The sequence below is a fragment of the Pygoscelis adeliae genome, unplaced genomic scaffold (assembly GCF_000699105.1).
Source record: "Pygoscelis adeliae isolate BGI_AS28 unplaced genomic scaffold, ASM69910v1 Scaffold123, whole genome shotgun sequence".
NCBI lineage: Eukaryota > Metazoa > Chordata > Aves > Sphenisciformes > Spheniscidae > Pygoscelis > Pygoscelis adeliae.
Genome location: NW_008824650.1, coordinates 2,959,276 through 2,983,328, shown reverse-complemented (window position 1 = coordinate 2,983,328; position 24,053 = coordinate 2,959,276). Strand labels below are relative to the sequence as shown.

Here is a 24,053-nt window from a genome sequence, read left to right as displayed (position 1 = left end):
ATATCAAGAGAAGTTATAATTATTCAGTTGTGAACAAAAAAAAAAAAAGGCACTGTTCGTACTCGCAAATGAAGCACTTAAATATAAAAGGGAGAGTAAAGGAGGAACGTGCCCATTCCCCTGCCACTGCGGAGGCAAGTCACAGCAAGGGGGTCCCACCCTCACTGCAGAGATGCAGCAGGGACAGGGGGAGTGCTTCTAGACCACTGTAGCGTGAAGAATACGAATCTGAGTCACCCACCTCGAGCAGGGATATAATCCAGCTCGCAAATACTCAGTAAAGAGATCCTCCACTCCCTACAATTCCCTGGCTTACTCCCTCGGCACATTACAACTTCTACAAGAAGGGGAGAAAGGCTTCAGTCACTTTCATTAAACAAGTCTGCTTTATACCCAAAAGAAATTTTACCCTAAGGGAAACATACTGGCACTGCGGAATGGTGCAGTAACGTTTCCCCCTTACACAGGGTGATCTAGGGTGTTCATTCAAATTCTGCGACTTCCACACGCCTCTGTAGAAAGATCTCCTGGTTTGTATTTTCTCTGAGATGTTCTCAGCCAGAGTCTACTTAATGTGGACGAAAACATTTGTAGTGGAAGAGTAGCAACAGAGCAAGACCAGTTGTGCTCAGGATCTCCAAGAAAGAAATGGGGTATTGGTGGTATAAAAAAAAAAACCAAACAGTGACCTTCATGCCTTGTTGCAAGCAGAGCCCTACTTCTGCAGTCGCACTCAGCACGACACAAAGAATTTCATAGCCATGACACCTGAAGGAGGAAAGGAAAACGGTATAACCCCAAAACGGTGTGCAGATAAACTGACTTCTGCTTTTTGAAACAGAAAGGAAACGTGTAAAACTTCCCACATTTGTTCACTTTTTTCTTTTTTACAAAACTGATGTCAAGCAAAACATTGTGCAATGGCGTCTGTATCACATAAGGCCTCTGTGCTTTCCACAATTTGTAAAATCCAGCCACATCATGTTTTATCACACAACAGACTTTCCATAGTGTCATGTAACAAGAATTCCCCTTCTCTGAGAATCCCGGGGAGTCTTTAAAGACTTTAATCAGCCTTCACACCACAAATCTCCACATATTAAAGAAAAATGGGATTAAGTCAGCGTGCTTATGCTTTCTGTCGGTTTCATGTAGGCAAAGATATAAACATCGACAAGTTACAGATGTACATAAAGATAGTTTCAAAAGATTTAAGCAGGAGAAGTTGTGGAATTAAGATACTGTGCTAGATAGGTATACGGAGAGACCAGCATACTAAACACATGGAATCAAAGCTGATAGAGATGGGTAGAGTGATTCATGCACACAATGGATTTGACTTTGTCATCCAGCTATTCCGAAACAGCAAGCACGATCTGAAAAGTACCCAAGAAAAACTGAAGTCACAAACACACAGAGCAACATGATGCTTTTTTAATCAGGTTTTCAATCACAATGTAATTTTTTCCACCAACACACTCAAACACAGACATTTAAAAATTATTTGTCTACAAAGAGGAACAAAATTATTTAAACAACTCCAGTAAATTCTGAGCAAATCTTTTCTGATCTTCTCCTTGGGAGTCCACTCTTCAGCTGACTTATAAATTTTGTTTGCTTCTATTTCACAAGACAAGAAGAGGTTGGGTTGTAGATAACCTTCTGTTCAAGCTCAGCATATCTTTTCAGAAGTGGACGATAGAGCTAGAAAGGAAAAAGAAATAAATATGTCTAAGTTGAAAAATTAGATTTTTACATCACGCTGCAGTTAAAAAACATCTTCAGACCTGAACAATGCAGCATCTTTGTAGGTACCTGAAGGTTTAGGGTTTTTTCCCCAATTTGCTCAAGAAAATGCTGCGGTCTTCCTTCTTCAAATGTCACAGTCCTTTTTACCACCTCCTTTACAGCTTAATTTTATGACATGCACAGGTTGTTCTTATTGTGGCTGCGTTCTTGCTACAAGCAGAAGTCATTACTTCCAGAGGAAGCAGCTCTGCTAAAGTCACCTCTCCCAGTCTGACATGCCCCCTTGGTAATAGCTGTCCTAATCACCCAGGCAGAACTCCTGTCCTTGCCTCCCTCTGCTACCTCAGGACGGATCACTGCCTCTGTCCCCTCCTCCTCTGCCTTGCTAATAAGCACACTGCCACCCCCTAGCACAGTCAAACACCACTGTCAGAAAAGTCCTCTTTGGCCAATATGCTGACCAGGGCCTTCTAAAATACACTTCACACTCCCTCTCCCGCCCCTCTTATACTCCTGTACTTTGTGAGCTGCTTCTCTCCTTCACATCTTTCACAGCCACGACTTTTCCCATCTACAATCTGCTCCGTGGCCAGGCTCCTCGCTCCCTGATCCCACGCCCAGGGGGACAAAGGGAGACCCAACTTCCTTCCGCAACTACACCGAGTATCTGAGTAGCTTTTTTATATTTCCCTAGCTAGAATTCTCCAGTAATTTTTAGATCCAGAATTGTTACAACCATAAAAAGAAGAATCAAGGCTCAAATGTATTCAAAACCCCAGATTCAAACACGCCCTATGCTTTTGGATATGGGCGAGATCCATATTGGGATTTGTTTCTCTTGTTACCTTTCCCCCCCCCCCTTTGCTTCAAATTCGTCACAGGCCGTATCGCAGAAGATGAGCTGCTTGTATGTGACCAGGTTACATAGCAGAAACTCTGACTAGAGCCTAGCCCTACTGCTGGCTCCAACCCAAAACTGTATTTCATCTAGATCTTGGAGATACACCTTCTTCCTTATCTCCTCTTTCTGGTTTTAACTGTCCATCTAATAAAATCAGTAGTTTGACAAGCCATACCAGGACAGCTTCACTCATTTGCTGGCTCGAGCACAAAGAAGGGACTGCCAGGAGCCAGTATGGGGTCTGGTACTGGCTCGAGCAGTCCTTAGGAGGATGCCATAAGATCATATCACTGCCGCAATGAATCCTAGGGGCCGCCAGTCTAGTCTACAAGCCCTCTGCACTGATGTTATTCATAATCAGGGCAGTCTCGCTCCTGGCTCCAGGTTCAGAGAGGTTATAGAGCCATAATGAATCATACCCAGTAAACTGAATTACTGCTCTCATCAATAAGTGAGATCCAGCATTTAAATGCATTTTATCCTTTTCCAGATAAGAGCCACAGCCAACAACTGTATGTGCATGAAAAATTCAGGAGGAAGATGTTTCAAGTGTAAACTATGAGGCCGTAGGAAGAGACAGGGTTGTTCTTGCGCAGTTTTATGTACAGTCCTGCAGTAGCCTCAGTGACTCACACTTTCTTAGATTTAAAAAAAAAAAAATATCAAGACTTTGCAGTTTTCTCAGCTAGGAAATAAAGAATTAGCGTGTTTTGTTCTTGTGTTTCAGTTTTTAGCAAAATATCCAGTTTCTGTGTTTCTTTCTGAACAATGGTTTCAGCCTGAACAGTGAAACCTGGATTTATCTCTTCATTCCCACTTCTACCTTCCACGATGGCAGGTGAGAGAGACTTAATGGACAAACTCTGCAGAAGCAGCCTGTTATGATCAACGCCTCCCTTTTACCAACCAGATGTTACAGAAGTTAAAGTACATTTCTTCAACAGATTAAGTATATCAAGGGGAAGAAGAGAAGGAGCACCTACAGCAAATGGAAAGGGACACTGTTTGGCAGCCAAAGCCTCATCAGGACAGTTTTTAAACCTACCTCACGGTGATTAACTGAAGCTTACTGTGTCTTAAACTTACACTGATTAAAACAGAGAAACCTACTCACTCCTACCTCTGCAACAGACTCATTCAGTGACCCCGACAAGTCATTTAACATGTACGTGCCCCAACTCCTCTTCTTCACGGAACAGCGATACTGAGATCCATGGAGATTTATGCAGATTCATGGGGTTAGAAAATAAAATGCACTACTATTATGAAATGCCATATGACTCAGCATGGTATTTTTCACTGACTACATAAGGGCCTTGGGGGTTCAGTGAAGTATGTATATATATTCTTTTCATGTTCCCAAAGAATATTATTGCTCCCATTTCTGCTAAATATGCACATCAGAGTAAACAAAATATTGAGCAGGCAACTATGGCTATACTGGGAGTATCAGTACGTCAAACAAAACCAGCTCCTTTATTCACTGAAGCATCTATAATCAAGCCTCACTATTTCTTACTTTGCTATTCTGTAAATTTGATAAACCCTAGGCGCTGCTCAACAAAGATTCAGCACAACAGAGCTGCACTGGTAAACGAGCTCAGCCACTGAGGAAGCAGGCTCCATATTACTTACCCAGCAGTATTTTTACAAAATACACAACAGCGCATTTACTAGAAGACTGAGAAGTATTATTGTTAATACATCACTCTAGATTAAAATGTGTCAAAATAAATGAACAACCACATTTACTGATACAGTTTCTTTTCCTGCTTATTGGACTTAAGCACTTAGCTTGCTAATTGAGAAAATTCAGGCATTTGCAATAAGCTTCCCAGCCATTAGTGTAAATGAATGCTGCATTATGGACCATCTGAAAAAAAAATGCAAACAAAAATTAAGAATATTCCTTATACTCTATTGCTGTTCATTTGGGGTAAAAAGGAGCGCAGTTCAGAGGGCTAAGCCAAAGTTTTAAATTCCTCTTCCTCAGGGAATTTGGCTGTAATACCACCAGTACATCATGGCTGATAAGCGCAGCAATAATACAAGCTTTTCACAAGCAGTATTTTACATGCCAGCTTGACGCCAGCTGAAGTTTGGGGCCAAAGCAGTGCAGCTCCCATGAAGTACAGAGAGAAAAGCCAAACTGAACCGACCAAGAGCATGGCCTGAGCATGCACACAGTTGTGTCTGTGAAAGATGCTTCTCCACGTCTGCTGCAACTGAACTGCCTCCGCAGAACCTTGGGCAACTCCTCCTAAGCAATTCCAGGAGCCTTTTTCCTGAGGCAATTACATAGATTTTTTTTTTTTTTTTTATAATTGAGGTCCGAAGGGAATAAAGAACTGTCAATGATGCATAAAAACTCAAGAACATAAATTCCCTCTCTGTCATAGCCTCAAACCTACTATATCAGACCGTGATATTTAACAAAAGTAATTACATGTATCACAACATGAACCTTATTATTGTCCGTAATTTAATTGTCCTTGCTATATTACAGCCTTTTCTCCTGCTTATCTCTATAGCCTACTCCACAACATCAGCTGTACTCTGATGGCTTCATTTACAAACCCTAAACTTCTCTCCTGGGACAATTTGGCCACACTCTGACAGTCCCGTGAATAACTAAGAAAATGCTAATGATAAATATTGCATTATAACAGAGAAAAACTTCACCTGCCCTCCCTGGAAAATGCATTCAAATAAATGTTACCTTGCTCTCTAGTCCAAATCAAATATGTCCTCCTCGGACTACATCTCACCATAGTACCAGCCTATGAACTCAACAGGGCTTTTACTGTTTCTTTGTACAATGTCTGGGACAATGGGACATTGTCCCTGCTGCCCTCCAAAAGCAAAACCAGCTACAAATTATTACTACAAATGACAATCCACGTGGACCCTTCTATCTCCTGCAATGCTATGTTAGCCCATGATTGGAGCAACTCAAAATTTACAAATTACAAAGACGATGCTGATGATTATCTAATTTTAATCTACCCGAGTACATTTAATCTACCCTGAATAGATTAAAATTAATCAGTCTCTCACAAACACTTGCTACTTTTGGCAGGTTCCTTTTTTTTTTAAAAAAAAAAAAAAAAACAAACTCAAATTACTCAAAGAGTTTTGCTTAAGAAATCAAGAGATACAGATGTTTTATTTTTACATCACAGCAGTTGTTCTGTGTTTCTCAACACAGAAAGAATACTGTTAAAGCAGAAAGAATGTGACAGTATCCTGAAATACTCTGAAGACTCCTCCAAGGAACCACACCTCAAACTGTCACTTTATTTACTTCAGATATTCATTCTGCAAGTCTATCAATCTACCTTTAATAGGTTAAAAAAAAATTATTGGCTACACAAATCATCTTAATCAAACTCCCATCAATACCTATTATATTTTTGTGGTTGTATTATTATTACGTACTTTGTACTAAATTACCAACCTAAACCAATTCTAGAAAACAAGCTTCCCCCTCCAAAATCTAACTCAACAAAAATATCATTTTAAATCAATAAATAGGTCATTATAACCTTCCTGGGTAATAGAGTCACTTCTGTAAATCCACCTACTTACAAGGCAGTTCACCAAAGTCAAGAAAGCCTCTTAGGTCTACATATTCCCTTCTTGAATTTCTGCAGCATTAATACATCTCAATAGAGTCAATAATGCAATCAAAAATTACACATCCAGAGGTAGTGAACTGCGCTACACCTTCTCCCTACAAAACCCTACATGACAATATTACAATAAATCTGATAGTACATCATAGGCACACGGCTTGTATAAACACAAGTTATCAACTCCAGATAATCGTGTTCTCTCTCATGCTTTTTTGCTTAATTAACCAACTAGCCAACCATCTCTGTTTTAATAGATTACTAAAATAGAGCTGAATTCTAATACCAGAATAATAGATTCTTTCTGTCTGTTAACATATATTTATTGCTCTAGAATCTCCTGGTTATTTATGTCATGCTTAGTGGTTCTGATTAATCTTTTTCCTTGAGGGAGAGAGGAGGCTCCAAAGAGGTGAGATGACTCTTTAATTGTTGCTATTCTGAAAATAGGGGAGAAGGATTCATCAGGTTAACCCACAGATGACTGACTTCAGCTAGCCTGGTTGAGTAAGTGACCAAAGACTATCACCATGACAGTTACCACCAGAATACCTTAGGACCTGTTTGGGTCTTGACAGAATTAGAAACAAGCTCAAGTTGGGTGAGCCCCCACACCCTACAAATATACTGTGAAATCAGATTCAACCGAGAGACGTAGGGTCATAGCCACAGAGAGGGATTTATCCTCTTTGAAATGGTCTCTTCCAGGCAGGATGGTCTGCTACAAGATAAAGTCACATTTTTGCCAGACAAGTTGGAACTTATGGGACCTCAGCTTCCACTAACTACTAACTCATCACCCATCACAAGCTCTATGTCTCCCATCTTGTGACTTTATTTTACCTGCCCATCAGCTTAATTGAACTACAAGAGCTGTTTTGTGTGCCCTGCTTTTCCTTTTTGAAATCACACTCATTATCACAAATGATCCTTCAGCAACCAAAGAAACACTTTTTGCCTTTTTGGTTCCTGAAAAGCCCTACTGCATGCATAAGCCTTGGCAATGAAGCTACATCAAACTGTTGTTTGACCTCTGTCTGTAAGAGGTTTTCCTGCCTCCAATGATCTAACACATGTTGCCTCTGACCTATACCAGGAAGAAAGGATGAAACCAGAGCAGATTGCTGTGTTATGACCTGTTTTTTCTCCATCCTGCCAAGACTTAGCTGTAGCCATCCAAAAAATTTAGGGAAGTGGTCCGGGGAATTTCACATTGGTTAGCCAGACTCTTTCAGAAGAGCTCCTCAGTGAGACAGAACTTAACCTCAGGATGACTTTGAAGTTTATAAAAAGAACCGTCATTTAAGTGAAAGCCTCTAACCTCAACAGAATTAAATTGGATGGACAGGGAGATGCAGCTCTGGAAAAAACAGAATCAAACTGACTCACCACATTATGAATTTTTACTGCACTGTTCATACTAACACACTGTATTACTGACAGGCCCTCTGGCTTTCTGCAGTTTCACAGCCATGAAACTAGCCAGGGAATCCACCATCAACTGCAAAATTATAAGATAGGAATTAAAAAAAAAAAAAAAATGGTGTGGAATACATAATTGCAAGAAGCTGCTTTTAATGGAATGAAGCTGGCAAGCTAAGCTAAAGCGCAGGAACGGTTATTCCTTCACATGCTGTTTGGCCACTACCTTCTCTATCATTCACTCCTATCTACTGGGGCAATAATTCACTCCTGTACATCATTTAAAACCAATAAAAAGATGTGCTATGAGAGCCAGGTCTAACCAAGTGGAAAAGGAGAAGAAAAGTATAGAGAGGGAGATAATTAACTCTTTTAGCTTCCAGGCCATTTTATGCAGACAGTAAAATAGAAGGAAGTAAATGAATTCCCCACTGATATTTCCAGTTAGGTTAGCTTGGCCCCTGCAGGGGTACAAGGTGCTTGCTGCTCTTGCAAGGCCCCTGTGAGTGACAGCTGTATTCCCTGCCCTTGAGTTTTATAGCTGAAGCAGCACCGGTGGGTCAAAAGCAGGTCTCTCAGCACTCTCCACCTCCACACAAGCCAGCCTGGCAGCTTTTCAGCAGACAGCATTTTTGGGGGGAACAGGGCAGCAACGTGAAGTTGAATCAGACACCAGGGATTCTGCTCCTGAAGTGTATTCCCTGCAGAAGGCTTCAGCTGCAACACATACGACACAGGCCATTGCTGTTAATTATTTTATCTTTTAAAATGAGGGGGGAAGGTTGAGTAAATGAGATCAGATCAATCAAGTTTAAATTATTCAATGTCTTAATATTTCTGAAGGGGACTTCTATTCGATTACTAAGCTCCTCCATCTCAGTTAATAATTAAATAATACGCTGGCAGGCACAATGCAGCATGATCTTTTCTATTATTACTCATGATGATATCTGGTGCTCCACTACACATGTAGCTGGGAGTTAGTAGTTCTGGCAGATCATTAATTTCCCAGTTTAAATAAAAGCTTTAAAACCTTGTTGCCTGTAGTTAGGGCACATCCCAATCTCATAAATGGAGAGTGTAAGGCTGTGTTGACGTAAAAGAAGTTTCTGCACAGCTGAAGACAGAGTTAGATTCACCTTTGGTTATTTACACTTGTGTTCTCTAGGAATCTTGCTATATTGTATTGTTTATTTATTACTGGACATTACATTTCAGAAGCTGTTGTAAACTAAGGCCTTTGGCACCTGATAGCGAGAGGTGCAGGAGAGCCTGAGACAACGATTCCTTCCTTGGTTTTACAGGGGCTGGAACCACATCGTTAGCAACAATGACTATTTCTTGTGCTTTATCTATGTGGCCCCATAAAGCACAAGCCTCACCTTCAGATGCGCTGAAATTCCCAGGATGGGCACAGTGTCGAGGACCTGTGCCTACTGAATCCTCCCAGTTGGCACGCTTTCCAACTGGGAGCTACAAGTGAATATATACAGTTGCTGACCACTGTTTAAGATCAGACAGGAAGGATTTTTGGGCATGTTTTCCAAAAGGCCAGAAAGCACCGTCACCACGCCTTTTTCCATGCTGCTTGCTGCAAAGAAGTCAAGACTATTTTGTCAATATCATCAGTTACAACCTGACTGACCTGTATCCAAATTCAACCTATTTCAGAACTTTTCCTGTCCCTTAATAACAGATTTTGCTCTCTGATCACACCCAGTTAGGAAAATTCACTCTCACAGACCTGGATGGAGTGATCAGATTATTGCATCATTACAACCCTAAAGATCTCCCAAAATCAAACCTATCTTTACAACAAGGAGTAAGAATTGTGTAACCAAACGTTTATTAATCTATTTTACTAGAAGAATTAGTAAACCACTACATTTTGAAACAGACAGGAAATGAAAAGAAAAATTGTATTCCCAAGCTTGCTCACCTCCTCAGCCCCAGCGGTTGGTGTAACAGCCAATCTAGGCTCCGGCGCTAATTTTACGACATCAGCCAAGGACACATTCGTCTCAGCTACAAGCCCTGCAATGAGAATCACAATCCTGATCAATGCAAAAAGCACGATGAGGGATGTGCCTTGACTCCCTGGCAAATTAATACATTATATTGATCTTCCCTGGTCAGGTCAGCATTCAGGATTGAAGGATAAATGGCAGAAGACCTTACATTCCAACGCGCTAGCCCGGGGAGTCTGTGATTGAGTTTTTGCCAATCACTCAATTCGTACCCTGGAGAATAGATAAGCAGCAGAAATGCTACTCAACGATATCAGTAATTATTTATGGTTACAACAATACAGTAAACAGTAGTGAAAATATGTGGAAGCAAGGGATTCAAGGACAAAATATGACTAAACAAAAAAGGAAGAAAAATTAAAATACTGTCAAGAAAATACGCTAGGAATTATTAAATACATTTATATATAAGGAAGCAGAATAATAGGGGAGTTCTGCTACTACAGCATTTTGCTTTACAAGTGAATCGCAGCATTTCAGGAGTTCCTTGTTACATCTGCTAAGAACCCCAGGCTAACTGCAGAACACCCTGCTTGTAGATGTACACCGTAATATTATTAAGAAGCCTTTGCCATCAATATTTCATTTATATTAGCAAGTCTTCACTTTTACTCAATTCCTTTGCTTGGCCAAGAGTGAGTCAGCTGAAAGCATCAATCAAAAATGCCATTTAGAAATACACACAGCATGCCCCCGGGGCTTGGCTGGCAGAGTACCTGAGCTAAGGAGTCCCTCCATCAGCATGGCATCTGAAATCTTCACTCAAACGCTCTGTCAACCAAGCCTCAAGATTTCATATGCCAAACTGGCAAAGGGAATTCACATTTTCCATACATACAAAATAACTGCACAAACTTTAATGACGGCTCCGCATTTCACATGCATTCACGGACAAGGAATTTGCCTGCAGCATTAGGTGCTGGGAAGCTTCTAGTGGCTTCTGACGCAGGAGGCAAAATTTGAGTACAGAGAAAAACAGTTTGGAAACTTGGCCACTAAGGTGGAAAAATGGTCCCATTGTGGCTTCAAACATACTGATAATCTAACAGTACTGTTTCCACTGTCCTGCAAAAGCGTACTTTGCCTGACAGAACCCTTGTGTCTTTTCTGGAAATAAAGAGGAGAGCATGCTGTGTTCATTAAACACATCGACTCAAGTTTTGGCTGTGCAATTTTCTATGCTGTTTTCAAATGCAAGAGAGCATGTAGTCTTCAGATGCTATAATGTGACAGCAGAATTTGCTTCTAAAATTAAAACTTGCCTGATTTCTTTTGATGGCTGATGTTATCTTTTCCATGCTTGTTGCAATCCCATGATCTTACATGAACGTATACAGAAGCTATCCATGTCTTAAGGTCCAAATCCTAAAGCTTCTAATCAGAAAAACTGAGGCTAGCACAAGTTGACCTAAATAAGGACTTCAGAATTTGATACACATTCCTTGATTTGTTTAGCTGTAAGATGTTAGAAACTGGTTTAAAATACGTGAATAAAATTTCCTGCCTGGGATTCAATTCTTGAACGGCTGATGGCCCACCCTTAACGTACACCTGCATGCATTAATAGATATAAGTTAATTAACACTTTAAATCTTGGAATTGGACTGTTGCATCACAGTAAGTAATGTAGTTCAGCAAGCAAAATGACTGGTCAACCTAAGAGTATCCCAAGATTTATGCTTTCACAAGAGAAAGTGCATACTTGAGCATGGAGCCCAGGACACCTTGCGTATCCTTCGTCTTGACGTTTAAAAGCTGGAAGATACATACAGTTATAACAACATTTACTTGGCCAGCAGTATTACCTGTTGTCCCTGCCCTCTCTGATCTTCTTTTCTAGGATTGATCTTTTGTTTGGTTTGACCATTTTAGCAACCCAGTTTACAGCCTGCTCCATAAACCGGGGCAGCAGGCTACACCAACACCTTCAGTTGGCTGTATTCTTCCAAGAGCGGCACATGGAGGTAGCAACTCAACACATTAAGGTCCTAGACCTTCCCCTGTCAGTATCAACAGGTTCCAGGCCCTATCCCCTGGTTAAAAAGCAGCCATCAGACTTGAATTATAATGTAAATGTTAGTCTTGGGCCTGATCCAAGCATACTAAGAGCAAAAAACCCTCTTTGACCTGAGTGACCTTCCAGTCAGATCCACACAGCTTTATTCTCCCCTCATTTTCAGTAATGTTAATCCCAAGTATTAACCAACTGAAATTAAATGCCCAGACCGCTCAGAAGTATCTCCTTACAGCCTTACCGTGAATTGCTCTGTAAGCACTTCCTAAACAAGCAGAGTTGGCGGTATCGATAGTGTACACCGGTGTGTTGAACACATCAGACAGGACCTGAGAAGTATCAAAGCATCAGTTATGCATGTCCATGAAAGACAAGGGATAAGAAATCCCCTATCACTGCTTAGGAAAACAAATAACTACCGTACACCCCAGCCAAGCATTTGGGTACCCACAGAAAGAAGCACCGCAGGCAACAATGAGTCCTGAACTTGTGACACAACAGGGTATTGGTAAATCTGAGCTAGAGATGTAACTGCAGCCAGGAAACAAAGTCCCATTTCTCTCCAGATCTCTTTATTACAAGTTCAGAGGAGTCTGGGTTCAAGCATCGTCTCTCTCATAAGCCCACACAATCAACCCATGCCAAAGGCTTACATCAGGGCAACAAAATCTGCTCAGGAACCCACAACTGGTGCCTGTTTCCCTCCATCACGTTTATGGCTGAGCCAAGTGGGAAGGAAGGAGAGAAGAACCAGTCGTGGCTCCTCAGTTCTCAACTTTGATAAAATGAAAGCTCCAGCAGCATGAAGGCCTGCTAAGCCTGTCTTCTTCACCTCCACCATTCCCATCGTATTAGGGTTAGCAGGAAGAATGACACAGGAGCTGCTTATACAGTCTCTACATCTACCAGGAATTTTCCTGTATTCGAGGGACCCTTAGCTATGAAGATATACCAAGACACTTCTCAACTTGGCTCGAGCAATACAAAGAAAATTTTACAGGCAAAAAATTTGTTACGGTATCCAACAGATACTGAAGTTATTCGACCACACATCATTCTGCATTGAAATTGACACCAAGCATCTCACACTCACAGTGTACATGTGCTCTTCCCCACAGTGTAGGTTTAGGAAAACAGATACAGAAGGGGAAAAATGAAGACATATTTGGATAGGGACACGGAAGGTTCAATAACTCTTTTCCAAAAACATTGTCAACAAAATCTTTCCATTTTGGTTTCATCACCTCCAGGATTGCAGGTATCCCTCAGGCTGAGCAACGCAAGAAGCAGGTAACAATTCACATTTAACTTGTGCTGGCTTTATTACTTTCGCCAAAGGGAACAGCGTGTCACCCGATTTACATCCATATAATTGAGTCTAAAATAAGGCCAGAGTGTCCAGGAATCCAAACCATTTGGATTAGTGATCCGCAACCCCGATCCAGGAATTTACAGCCCTACTGATCATGAGCCCCAGGGCTTCATAAAAGATAACTAAGAAATTCATTCCATATATGCTATAGAAAAAAAATAGCATGTGATATTTCTAAAGGATTTTGTCTCTTTCTCTGAAAGTTTGTGTGGAATCTGCAAATCAAAACCTTTGAAAATCACCAATTTTCATAATCTTAAACAAAAGTGGCTGGTTGCTAACTAGAATCCAATGAAAGCCTGAGCTTATACACTTAAATCACTTTCTTCTGGTAAGATAGCCAAGTCAGTATTGCCTAACTTTGCTTGCCAGCAAGTATTGAGCAATACATGAGCTTCAATGCTAGAAGACAAATGGAAAATTAATCATGGTATCTACTAAAAAGCCCTCTGGAAATGATAAGGTCACAGAGTGCTGGTTCCACTGCCCATCCTGCCAGCCAACACTACTGCATTGTTTCAGCACATTCCCCATCTGCTTCTTCATCTCATATCTAATAGGTATTTCTTGTCTTAAGCTTGAATTGTACATTCCTTCAGACAACAGAGGTTGGGGGTTTTTTTTTGCATCTCTGCAGAGCCTTATAGAATGCAGCTCTACTCTATACTGAACAGTAAGTGCTCGAATACTACAAATAATAACTACCTTTTGTGCCACATGATTATAAAATTATTCCAAATTCATATATTTAGTAAGTCATTTGAAACTGTGGTCTCTCTCATTAATAATTTTAAAAGAAACTGTTAGAGGTTTTACTGTTAAAAATATTTCACTGTGTTTCATGTGGTCATTAATCAAGCACCACATATGCTATAAAAAGCTTCCCAGAACCATGGAGAAAGCTGCCCTACCATATTTTTTTAACAGGTTTTCCTAAGTTGCCTCCTTTGCGATGTAAAATATAGGAGTTACTGAATGTCAATTAATTAGATGATAGTCTTTTGTAGCCCTGGAACAAATTATCCAAAATTGACGATGATAAGGGTGGAAGCTGTTATTGTTCACGCAACTGATATGGTTTCTGAGGTTTTGATTAAATTAAAAAGGAGGATCCAATTAGCCAGTGATTGAATTAAGCGGATGACACTGTATTGATCATATTATTTTAAGACACTTCTAATGAGTTTTAAAAGCAGCTGTATTGTTACACATGAAGAACAAGCACCACAGCAACCACTCTCCCATCCCCCCAGTTTTTCAGCTGTGTATGTTGCAGAATTACATGTCATAAGAACATTCAAGTCTCTGTCTTCGTTCACAGCAAGGAAATCCTCCTAGCACCTGAATTGGAAATACAGCTTTAAAAACAAACTCATCTATTAATCCAATCTCTTTCCTGACGTATTCTTAGTAGAATTACTCTAGTAGGGACCAATGTTTTAAGCAATTAACCTATCAGTTAATTTTCCAATGTCAAGTTCCTAAGCAAAATAAACAAAGCAGATGAAGAGAAGTGACATCTACAGGCAAAACATGCCAAATTTGTTGTGTCCCAATCAGCTGTACAACCAACAGTTATACAAACATGTGGTTTAGATGCCTTAGGAGAGAAAGAGAGCTTTTTGCCCCTTGCTCTTCCACTTCCATTTATTCCAGCTCAGGTTTCGCAGAGCAGATGAGCTTCCTTTCATATGATTGCAATTGTCAAAGAGTATGCTGCATAGTTGAGGCTGGCCTCTCCACTCTCTCCAGCTGACAGAAAGGGATTGGCATCTCCAGAAAACAATTCACCCTGTGTTGACTAACTTCAGTGCCAGGACTTAGCCCAAGATTAAGACAGGTGCTTTTTGGTGTAAACATCTACCTCCAGGCGCAGTATCTGCACCTCTAGTCAAAGGGGAGCTTGTCATGGCAGTCAGTGGAGTACAGAAAGCTCTTTGGCTCACCCGGAGGGAGACATCTATGTTTGATAAGTTAAAACACCATCCGTTTTCCTTTGCACTGTAACTGACTGGATCTCCCCTGACTGTTACAGGACTGACAGATCATATACAGACATCACATTGCAGATGACTGGATTCAGGCAAGATGAATCCCAGCCCAGATGGCTAGTTCTGTGATAGCAAGAGCCACGTGAGAGGCCTTTCACCATTCTTGAGCAAGCTTTGCCATACCTCAATGGGCAGAAACAGAGAGCATGCAGTACTCTGTTCTCAAGACGACAGACAAAGGATCTTAACCAGGGCTGGATGTGCAGCAACAGCAGCAGAAGAGGAAGGTGGGAAGAGGGAGGACAGACTATACAGAAGCGTGGCCTTCCCCCAGTATGTGACACAATGTTAATTAGTAACAGGTACTCAGAACAACAAGGGCAGGGTTTGGGGGGTTGTTTGGGGTTTTCTGCTTGTTTGAGGTGGGTTTTGGTTTTTTTTTTTTGAGTGTTCAGCACCAGCAAAATCCCCCTCCAGTTTAAATCCATGGTCCAACTTTGATCTGAATGACAAAAACTACAAAAACCTCAGGTATTGTATCAAGTCTCTTCTTGATTTCTTTGCTGACTGATTTGATGTAAGTGATGAGACCTGGAAATCACCAGTGCTTCAGATATACATTCATAAAACTAGTCGAGTGTAAAAAAACTTTTAAAGTTCAATACAAAATTAGCATTGGGCTAACAGTTTCCACACTAAACCTGAAGAAAAGCCCCCAAAACGTGCAGCAGATTCACAGTCCCATATCCACACCTTCCAGTGCAGCTGCAGTGATTTGGATTCAGTACATCAAAATAAAAATGCAGATGTAACTGCAAGTTCAGTTCAAAGGATTTAATTTTCTACTTACCTGTAAGATCTTTTTATTGTGGGATGCACCACCAGTAGCCAAAATCCTTGTTCCGGGCACTGCAATGCAATACAACATATAGATCAGACTGAAAGTGCATATTGTCAAGATTTGCACTCCTGAACCAAGCAATGAGAACAAGGAGGTGGGAGTCAGATGGTCTGGGCTCTCTCTCTGTACCTCTAATTTACCTCCTGTAAAAAAGGAGATAAGACTAATTACCCACCTTTCCAAGGCACATTAGAACACTTCCTTAGAAGAGGCAACACAAATATTGCAGATCTATTATTTTTATAGCGCTATCACAGTCAGGGAGATTTGCAAAAGAGATATACAACAAGAAAGGCTGAGAGTGTTATTATACTACAGCTCTGGTTTGAGGTCAGATTAGTTTCGCTCATAGCTGTATATATACAAACTGACAGATAACCTTTAAAATCAGCAGTATTTTCCAAACTTATCTCTTTGTGACGTTTACAGTCAGAGTTCACTGAAACCTGGGCAATCCCTACATGCTTGAATGACAAGGAAGCGTGTCAAAATCTGCATCTTCATCCAGTGCAAACGCACAGCTTTGGGGGTGTTAAAAAAATTATCCTGCATGCTTTAGTCCTTAAAGAAACCCACCTTTCCTTCTCACATTCCTGAATGTCTGTCCTGTGCCTCATTATTTATTTGAGCACATGCTCCTCTGGAGCATGGCATGCAACAAGCCATACATCTACCCATAACCACAATTCAGCAAGGCATTATGAAGGTGAGTAGTCCAAATGATCTCACTGAAATTCTTCAAAGGCTTAAAACAAAATAAATGCATAAATACTTTGATATCGTACATTTTAAAAATCTAAACACTTAATTACCCTGATTTATGACAATAATAAGTGATACCATCATCTATACCCTCCCAAAAGGGGAATTTTACTGTGGTTATTGTTTTGTTATCTTAACCTCCTTTTTAATAAAAGCTAAAGATAATTTATTTCTCACAAGGCAAAGTTGGTCAACTTATACTGATGCCCTAAATAAAATTATTGTAATTTATCCTTTCCAGTATCTTAATGACAAAACTCCTGAAGACAGAATTAGAAATAAAGAGAAGATGCAGCTCATCATGCCATTTCTAGACCCCCAGCTAGGTGCTCAGGTGGAGTCTAAGACCCAGACAAAGCATTGCATGGGGGACCCTATTTTCCTGATAAATTTAATTTTATTTTCCTCTTTGGAGGATATTCAGTGATGCACAAATTGGGTTTTAAAAGCCATTAGGATCTCTGTCAATGTCAGTAAACAAATAAAACAAACAGCAGAGTGATTCCTCAGGGAAAACAAGTTTCAATTATACCGACACAGAGCGACAGATCCCTGCCAAGATTATCACAACAACATAATAGCACAGAAACCAGTGAAAAATAACTAGTAAGCCTCTGTTCCTAGAAACCAAACTGAACTCTAAATGATTTGCCTAGTAGTCTCAATTGTCTTGCTGAACCTTGTTGCAAATACAAATTCTTGCAGAACTACCACATCCAACATGAAAACACCACATTTCAGAGACAGCCAGCAAGACAGAATGAGAAACAAAGATGTTTGCTACACTTCACAGCAGCTAAAACCAAAGAATAAAGCATGCTTGCTCTCCACTGCCTCTGGAAAGGGGCTTAATAAACTGCTGGGCTATCACCATCAGGATTTTTAAGAGTGGTGGACAATATAAAAGCAGTAAAGCCAAACAGCAACCACCCCTGTGAAAACTGCAAACATATCTTAGCTCAGCTGCCTCTTGCACTTCCATCTGGATGGCAGCTCTCTGTCTTAGAGCTCCTGCTCCACAACTTCCCAAATGTTTCGGAGCTCTGTCAGTATATATTGCTGTCTGCTTTCACTGGCATTGTAACTGATAGGCCAGGTAGGGCTGATTTGTGCCTTCTAGCTGACTCCAATGCCCCTGTAACAGATAACATTTTTGCATTAGGAATCGAGGACTGGACAGGAGACTTACTCCTTGCTAGGTCAGAAGATTCAGGTTTTGGCTACGTTATCAATTTATGTCATAACTGTAATTCAGGATACTTCTATATAAATAAGTTACCATAAGAAAAGTAGGGCTGAATTTACAGAGCATTAGCTATTCAATACAAACCACTCATGAGTATGCATGTACTCTACTATTAGCTGAGTTCGATATCTACCAAGAGGGCAAACAGATCTCAAGTCTGAAAGTGTTTAACACCCTGATTATCTGCACAACCATCTTAATTCAGACTAATTCTTTCATAGCAAAATACTAAGAATTATTTTGGTATGTAGCTAACCTACTTGATAAAATAAACTAACTTAATTTACACTGTGAAGTTTCTAATGTTGGTTGATCATCTCAAGTTCTAAATTGGATCAGCTCATGAGTACAAACACACACAGATACCCAGTAAAAAAAAAAAAAACCAAAACCCTAGGCTGAAGCTACATGAAGGGAAAAACCATTCATTCTCCTCCACTTCGAATAATTAGGATGGCTCACTTCACCAAAACATATCCCAGTAGGTAACAGCCTAGTGAACCTTAGCCATCACTGTCTGACAAGAGTATCTGACCCGCTGTACTGGTGGGACTGATCCATCCAGGCCATGTGGAAGAGTGATCCTAGGTGAACCCGGTGCACTGCACTTCCAGAAGCAGCTCTGCGTACGGCCAGAGCAGAGAAAACAGCTTCCCTGGTTGAGCTGCAGTCACTTCTTACAGATGAGGAATAGGTCCCAAAAGAACTTACTTGAATTTGCTGAACTTTAGGTTTACCTCTTATTTCAATCTCTCTCTGGAGAGTGAGGAAAATGCGTTGATCACTGATTTCAGGGATTGTCTTTTTAATGCCAATATTGTGTGCTTTACTGAACAGTGGACATTTACTCTGAGGTGTATAACTGGATACATCTTATAAATAAAGAAAGCAAGCCCATCATTTATGTATACAGGGGCATTAACAAAGACATCGTTCATCCATCACTAGCAGTGTTCTCAGCCAGATGTGTCTGAATCTGTCAGGAGCTACCATCTATCCCCTACGGCAGTGCACAGAAAGAACTTAAATACAGTGTTACGAAAAAAAAAAAAAACACCAAACAACAACTGTAGCAAACATAATTCATGGATTCAATTCTTTGACAGTTGAGAAAATCAGATTTAAACATCTTTTAATTAAAAGCTCCCTGCATAGTACCTAACCAACCAGTTTACTTTCTTCCCATTTGAAAATTAATGATTTTTTTAGAGAGCTGATACAGGATTTTAACCCTATCTAGAAAGTGTTTGCAGCTACACATGGCATGGTGTCGTCCTGCAACACGCACGTCTTCTACAGATCTATTATCTGCTGTGGAACATGGCGACTGATCTAATGAAATTCAGTTAAAATAATAATTCCTACTGGATAGGAAGAGAGGGAATACCCAAGTGCAGAAGTTCACTTATGTGGGAAGACCGAGCGTAAGGCACTTTTCCTACACAAGGCTGAGAAGTCAGCCCACTCTATGTATGTTACTACTCACACAACTCCCATTCTGCCTTTCACAGAGATCCAGCAAGAATCAAGTGATGTTAAAGTTCATCTACTGGCTCTTGTTTTCAGCCAAAATATTGCTTTCATTGAAAGGCACATAGGGGGGGAGAAAAAAAATCTGTCACTGAGAAGAGAGAGAAATTACTGTTACTTCTGTTCAGCCATTGCCAGTCATCCCCAAAAGACTGAAGTCCTGCATCACTGTATATTTAACAAAACACAGAACTGATGCCTTCCCACAAAAGCAAGCAGTTTAAGCACATTAAGACGAAAAGTGGAGGGAAAAACAAAGATTTTAGAAAATGCAGGCTCAAAGAGCATTGTCCAAGTGGATTCAGCAAGTGAGACAGTGGAACCAGTAACACGGGGCGAGTCTCTCCTGAGCAGTCCGACATCCCCTCTCACGGTCTTGGCACATAACCATAGCTATTAAGAAAAATAATCACATAAGCAAACTCGCATCAATCAGAAGGTTAGCGCTGATAATTTAGCACCAAAAGTCTGCTGCCACATCATTTGTGCAAGGAGACTGGAGGCAGAAATTCAGCCTCCCATTCCACCAGGAGTGGGGTCAGATCAGACTGCCAGTGGGTCCGGATGCTGAAATCGATGGGATGACTCCTGACCTCTTGGATCTGGCTATATTTCAACTGGACGGTAACAATGTGGCTGTGTCAGTCCGGAATTTTGCTGGCTCATGCACTGCAAAGTCCGAAAGCAGAATTTGACCTTCCATTTTGAGGCTGAAACTCTTCAACTTTTTCATCTAAATTTCCAGTGCTACACACAGCCCCGGTTTGTACCCCAAACTCCAGGAACTCGCTGACTTTCAAAACTCCTAAAAGACATTTCCAAGGCTCCATCCAAACAACTTCATAACATCTTTCTCATCACAACTGAATCCATAAATAAAACAGAACAATAGAACATGCGTTCAAAAAGCAGCTGATTATGCACATGAACCCACGCCAGCTATAAGCATGATTGCGAATAACCGCAATTTACAATTTGCAAGCAATGAGAGAAGTGCCAGCCCCTCCTTTATTTCTCTGATTGACTCCAAACACTATAATTTCAAAAAAAGTATTTTCTAGCTTTTCATTCAAGAAAAACAAAACAAAAATATATGATCATTTTGTCCCATTTATAAAACAAGTGTTCCAAAATCGTCCTCCTTGCATATTAACTCTTCCAAAATTCATGCTGATCTTTCTTATTCATATAAAGACTGTGAAATTAGACTCCTGCTATGGTAAAAGGTTTCTCTTGTCTATACCCTTTTAAATATGAAAATGTACAAGGTACTGAGCGCCCTTTATGTCCCTGTGAGTTCTAGACTGGGTCCAAAGGCATTTGCTTCTCTACCTCGTGCTGCATCACTTCTGACATCTCCAAGTATTCCATAACAGAGAAAAAAGACTGCCACAAACCAGCCTTCAGCATATTAGACAGTATCTACCTGACTGAAGCAAAAGTAATGTAAACTGGAACACACTCTTTTTTCCTTTTCCTTTTTTTTTTTTTAATTTAGACCAATACAACTGTCCAAGTCAATAAATTACAAGCTTGAAGCCAAATATTCAAACAAATTCAACCACCTTTACAATTCTAAAAACAATACAGTAATTCATAAAAGCTATTCAAAAACTATTGTTTAGAAGTGTTTCTAACTTTCACTTCGAAGCATCAGCTAATCTATTACACAGAAAAGCAAGCCGTATTTGCCGTATAGGTTGGCTGTTTTCTTTCTTATAAGCAAAGAAGTTTTCATATTTCATAACATCCTTTAATTTCACTGAGGGTTTCAATTGCTCAAATGTATGTCAAAAATTTTCCAGACATAGAATTTATTCTTATTTTTTAAATGCAGTGCCTGGGGAAGAAAAACAACTTTTAAGGATAGAATTGATCATCAGCCTCTAAGGCTACAGCTACTATCATACCAGCTGTAATTCAGCAGAGGAAAAAAGCCTCGATTTTCTCAGCAGCAATGACAAATAAGGCTAATATTCTCGACATTTATGCTACTTACATAGATAAAGCCTCTACAATGATGTAGGGGAGAACAGGCATGGTTCTTCTTGCTCACTGCTGTAAGGCAAGAATACCACCACTAAAATGAGTAGATGCGCACACACCTAAGTAAAACAGAGTAGGAATGGTATCTGTAGTCAAGACTCGTATGCTACTGATAGTCTAGGTCACCTTACGTTCTGAAGCAACTTCTAATAGCAGAAATTGTTCTTCATGAGGATGCCAAATTTGGCTTTCCTAAGACCTTGCTTCAATAAAGACAAAACTTTGTATTTCACAACCTGAAACTTAGACACCAAATGACCTAACTCTGAAAATCCTCTTAGTCTAGCTCACTTCAGATATGAATTTAAAATTTAACGTTGACTCAAAGCCTTCCCCTTTTTGATGGATTTCAGAAAAAAGAAACACAGAAAAACATGTACATAAATTCTCTCTTAACAGCACCTTAAATTATTGCAGATCACCCAAAAAAAAAATACACACAGCCTAAGATGTACTATAGGAAACAAAATCTGCTCAAGATACAACCCCACTGACAATTCAACTTCATTGACTTCAGCAGTTACACAGCAAGGAAAACCTTGGTACATGAATGGTAAAGACTTATTTGGGAACAAGCAGATCAATAGTCATAACACTGTTATAACATATACATTGACACGCTCGCAACAAGACCTCTGAAATATCTGCACTTCTTGTAGCAATACGGCAGAGCTGCAATTGCTTATCAATTCGCTGTGATTTTTTTCTTGAGATGCAGATCTCTACTTGACAGAATATTTTGATGAAGCCTGGGATAAATTCCAATGGTAATATATAAAAAAAAAAATCCACAACTCAGCACGAGAGTTTACAGAGAGGGGCGGGGGGAGAGCAGTTTCAGACCAAAGGTTTCTGTAGATACAGACTGAATATTCTGGAAAAATATTTCAGTGAAAGCTTTTAAGGAAAGAGATGGAAGACAAATTAGAAGGACCACTTAAAACCTGTCTAGTCAAGACTGAAAATGTATTTGGGGAAAAAGTCTTCTCCTGAAGACATTATTACTAGAAGTAATTTAATAAACCCTGGCTGTCTCTAACTTGTGTAAATTCTTGGTTCTGAATTAATTCCTTAAAGAAAAAAAAAAATAAGTATTTCATGAATTAGTAAGTTAAAATGGGTTCGTGTACCAATGGAACTGGCTTACATCAGGTTTAATTTTTTTATTTTTTGACCACTCGAAGTTTTCCTCTTTTGTTACCCGAAGTTTGGATATGGCAAGAACTTGAAACTTAAAAACAGTGTGTGCTGGGGAAAAATACTAATCATCACAAAAACTATTCAGCAGTTGTCCAAACATTCATAAAGTAGCCAAGGCTCCAATTAAAGGCTTAACATAACAAGGCGTAACCTGCGTTGATTTACCCCATGCTTCCACAATTATTCATAGACTCTTGGCAACACCTCTGCCTTCACCCTCCACTGCAGAATTCCTGTCGTTCAGCAAATAAACGTGAAATCTGGAACCAATGTGACAAATTAACTGATTCTCAAAAAATATTCTGAAGCAGGTGGTACCAGTCTGAAAACAAAACCTAGAGGAGATCCAAACTGGGCATTTGAAATCTAGCCATCACATCCAGCTATTTAATAACCTACCTACAGAGAGCTCCAAAAATGTAAAAGGTCAGAGCGGACCATCTGCTTAAACGAGATCACACAACTTTCACACAGTGATCCCACCATCCAGCCCAGTTCTGTGTTCGCTGAACTACAGTAATCTGAAGAAGACACAAACCTCAGCTGAAGGACTCAAAGCGACAGAGAATTTACTGTGTCTACTGGCTGTTTTCATGTTTAACACCTTTAAAATTAAATATTTGCACTTCTCCCATAATTTAGATTTTTATTCTTTAAACTTCTAGTCACTTGATCTTTGTGGCTTTAGCCTTCCAGTTAAAACATTACTATAGAATTGGGTTTCCCCTTCACGTGTTGGCACTTACAGACCACAATTAAATTGCATCTTGTCCTTCTTTTTGATAAGCTAAGGCTATTAAGTTCTGGTACTCATTAAAAAGCATAATTTCAAGACCACAAACCACCGATGCTTAGTGCTGCTGGTATACTACCAGTGCCTAACAGAAATGTCTTCACCACTGAAACCGCTATCCAAAAAGAGCAGAGTTGGTCAGAGCATTAAAAATGCCTTCCCTAGAATATCTGACACTGCATGTTGCCAGTTTGCCTATCCAAATATTTAGTAGAAAAGTGCCAGTTTATAAAAACTCCCGATAAACGACAGAGAACCTTGTGCTAAAAAACTGCCTCTTGGGAGAGGCAGTTTCTTGGGAGAATGTTCCAGCTTTGAAGGTCTGTAGCTCCAACAGACACATGCTCTGTAGAGTCCTGTAGTAAGAGGTCAGGTGTCCTACAGTCCCCGTCGCAGGAAGCCCCAGAGTTCAGGAGGGCTCTGCACCGAGCTACACAGCAGTGCCTCTGGGAACACTGGAAATACAA

General features: G+C 40.2%; 1 protein-coding gene across 1 annotated transcript in view; it reads right to left on the bottom strand.

Moving 5' to 3' along the window:
* Nucleotides 1-1,475: 1,475 nt before the first annotated feature.
* Nucleotides 1,476-24,053, bottom strand: part of XYLB (xylulokinase homolog (H. influenzae)) — an 86,755-nt gene continuing 64,177 nt past the window's right edge. Inside the window, exons 17-20 of the mRNA XM_009322511.1 lie at nt 15,959-16,017; nt 11,987-12,074; nt 9,644-9,738; nt 1,476-1,704 (exon numbers count right to left, since the gene is read on the bottom strand). Coding sequence (XP_009320786.1) covers nt 1,621-1,704; nt 9,644-9,738; nt 11,987-12,074; nt 15,959-16,017 — 326 coding nt within the window. The 3' untranslated portion in view covers nt 1,476-1,620. The remainder of the gene's footprint in view (nt 1,705-9,643; nt 9,739-11,986; nt 12,075-15,958; nt 16,018-24,053) is intronic.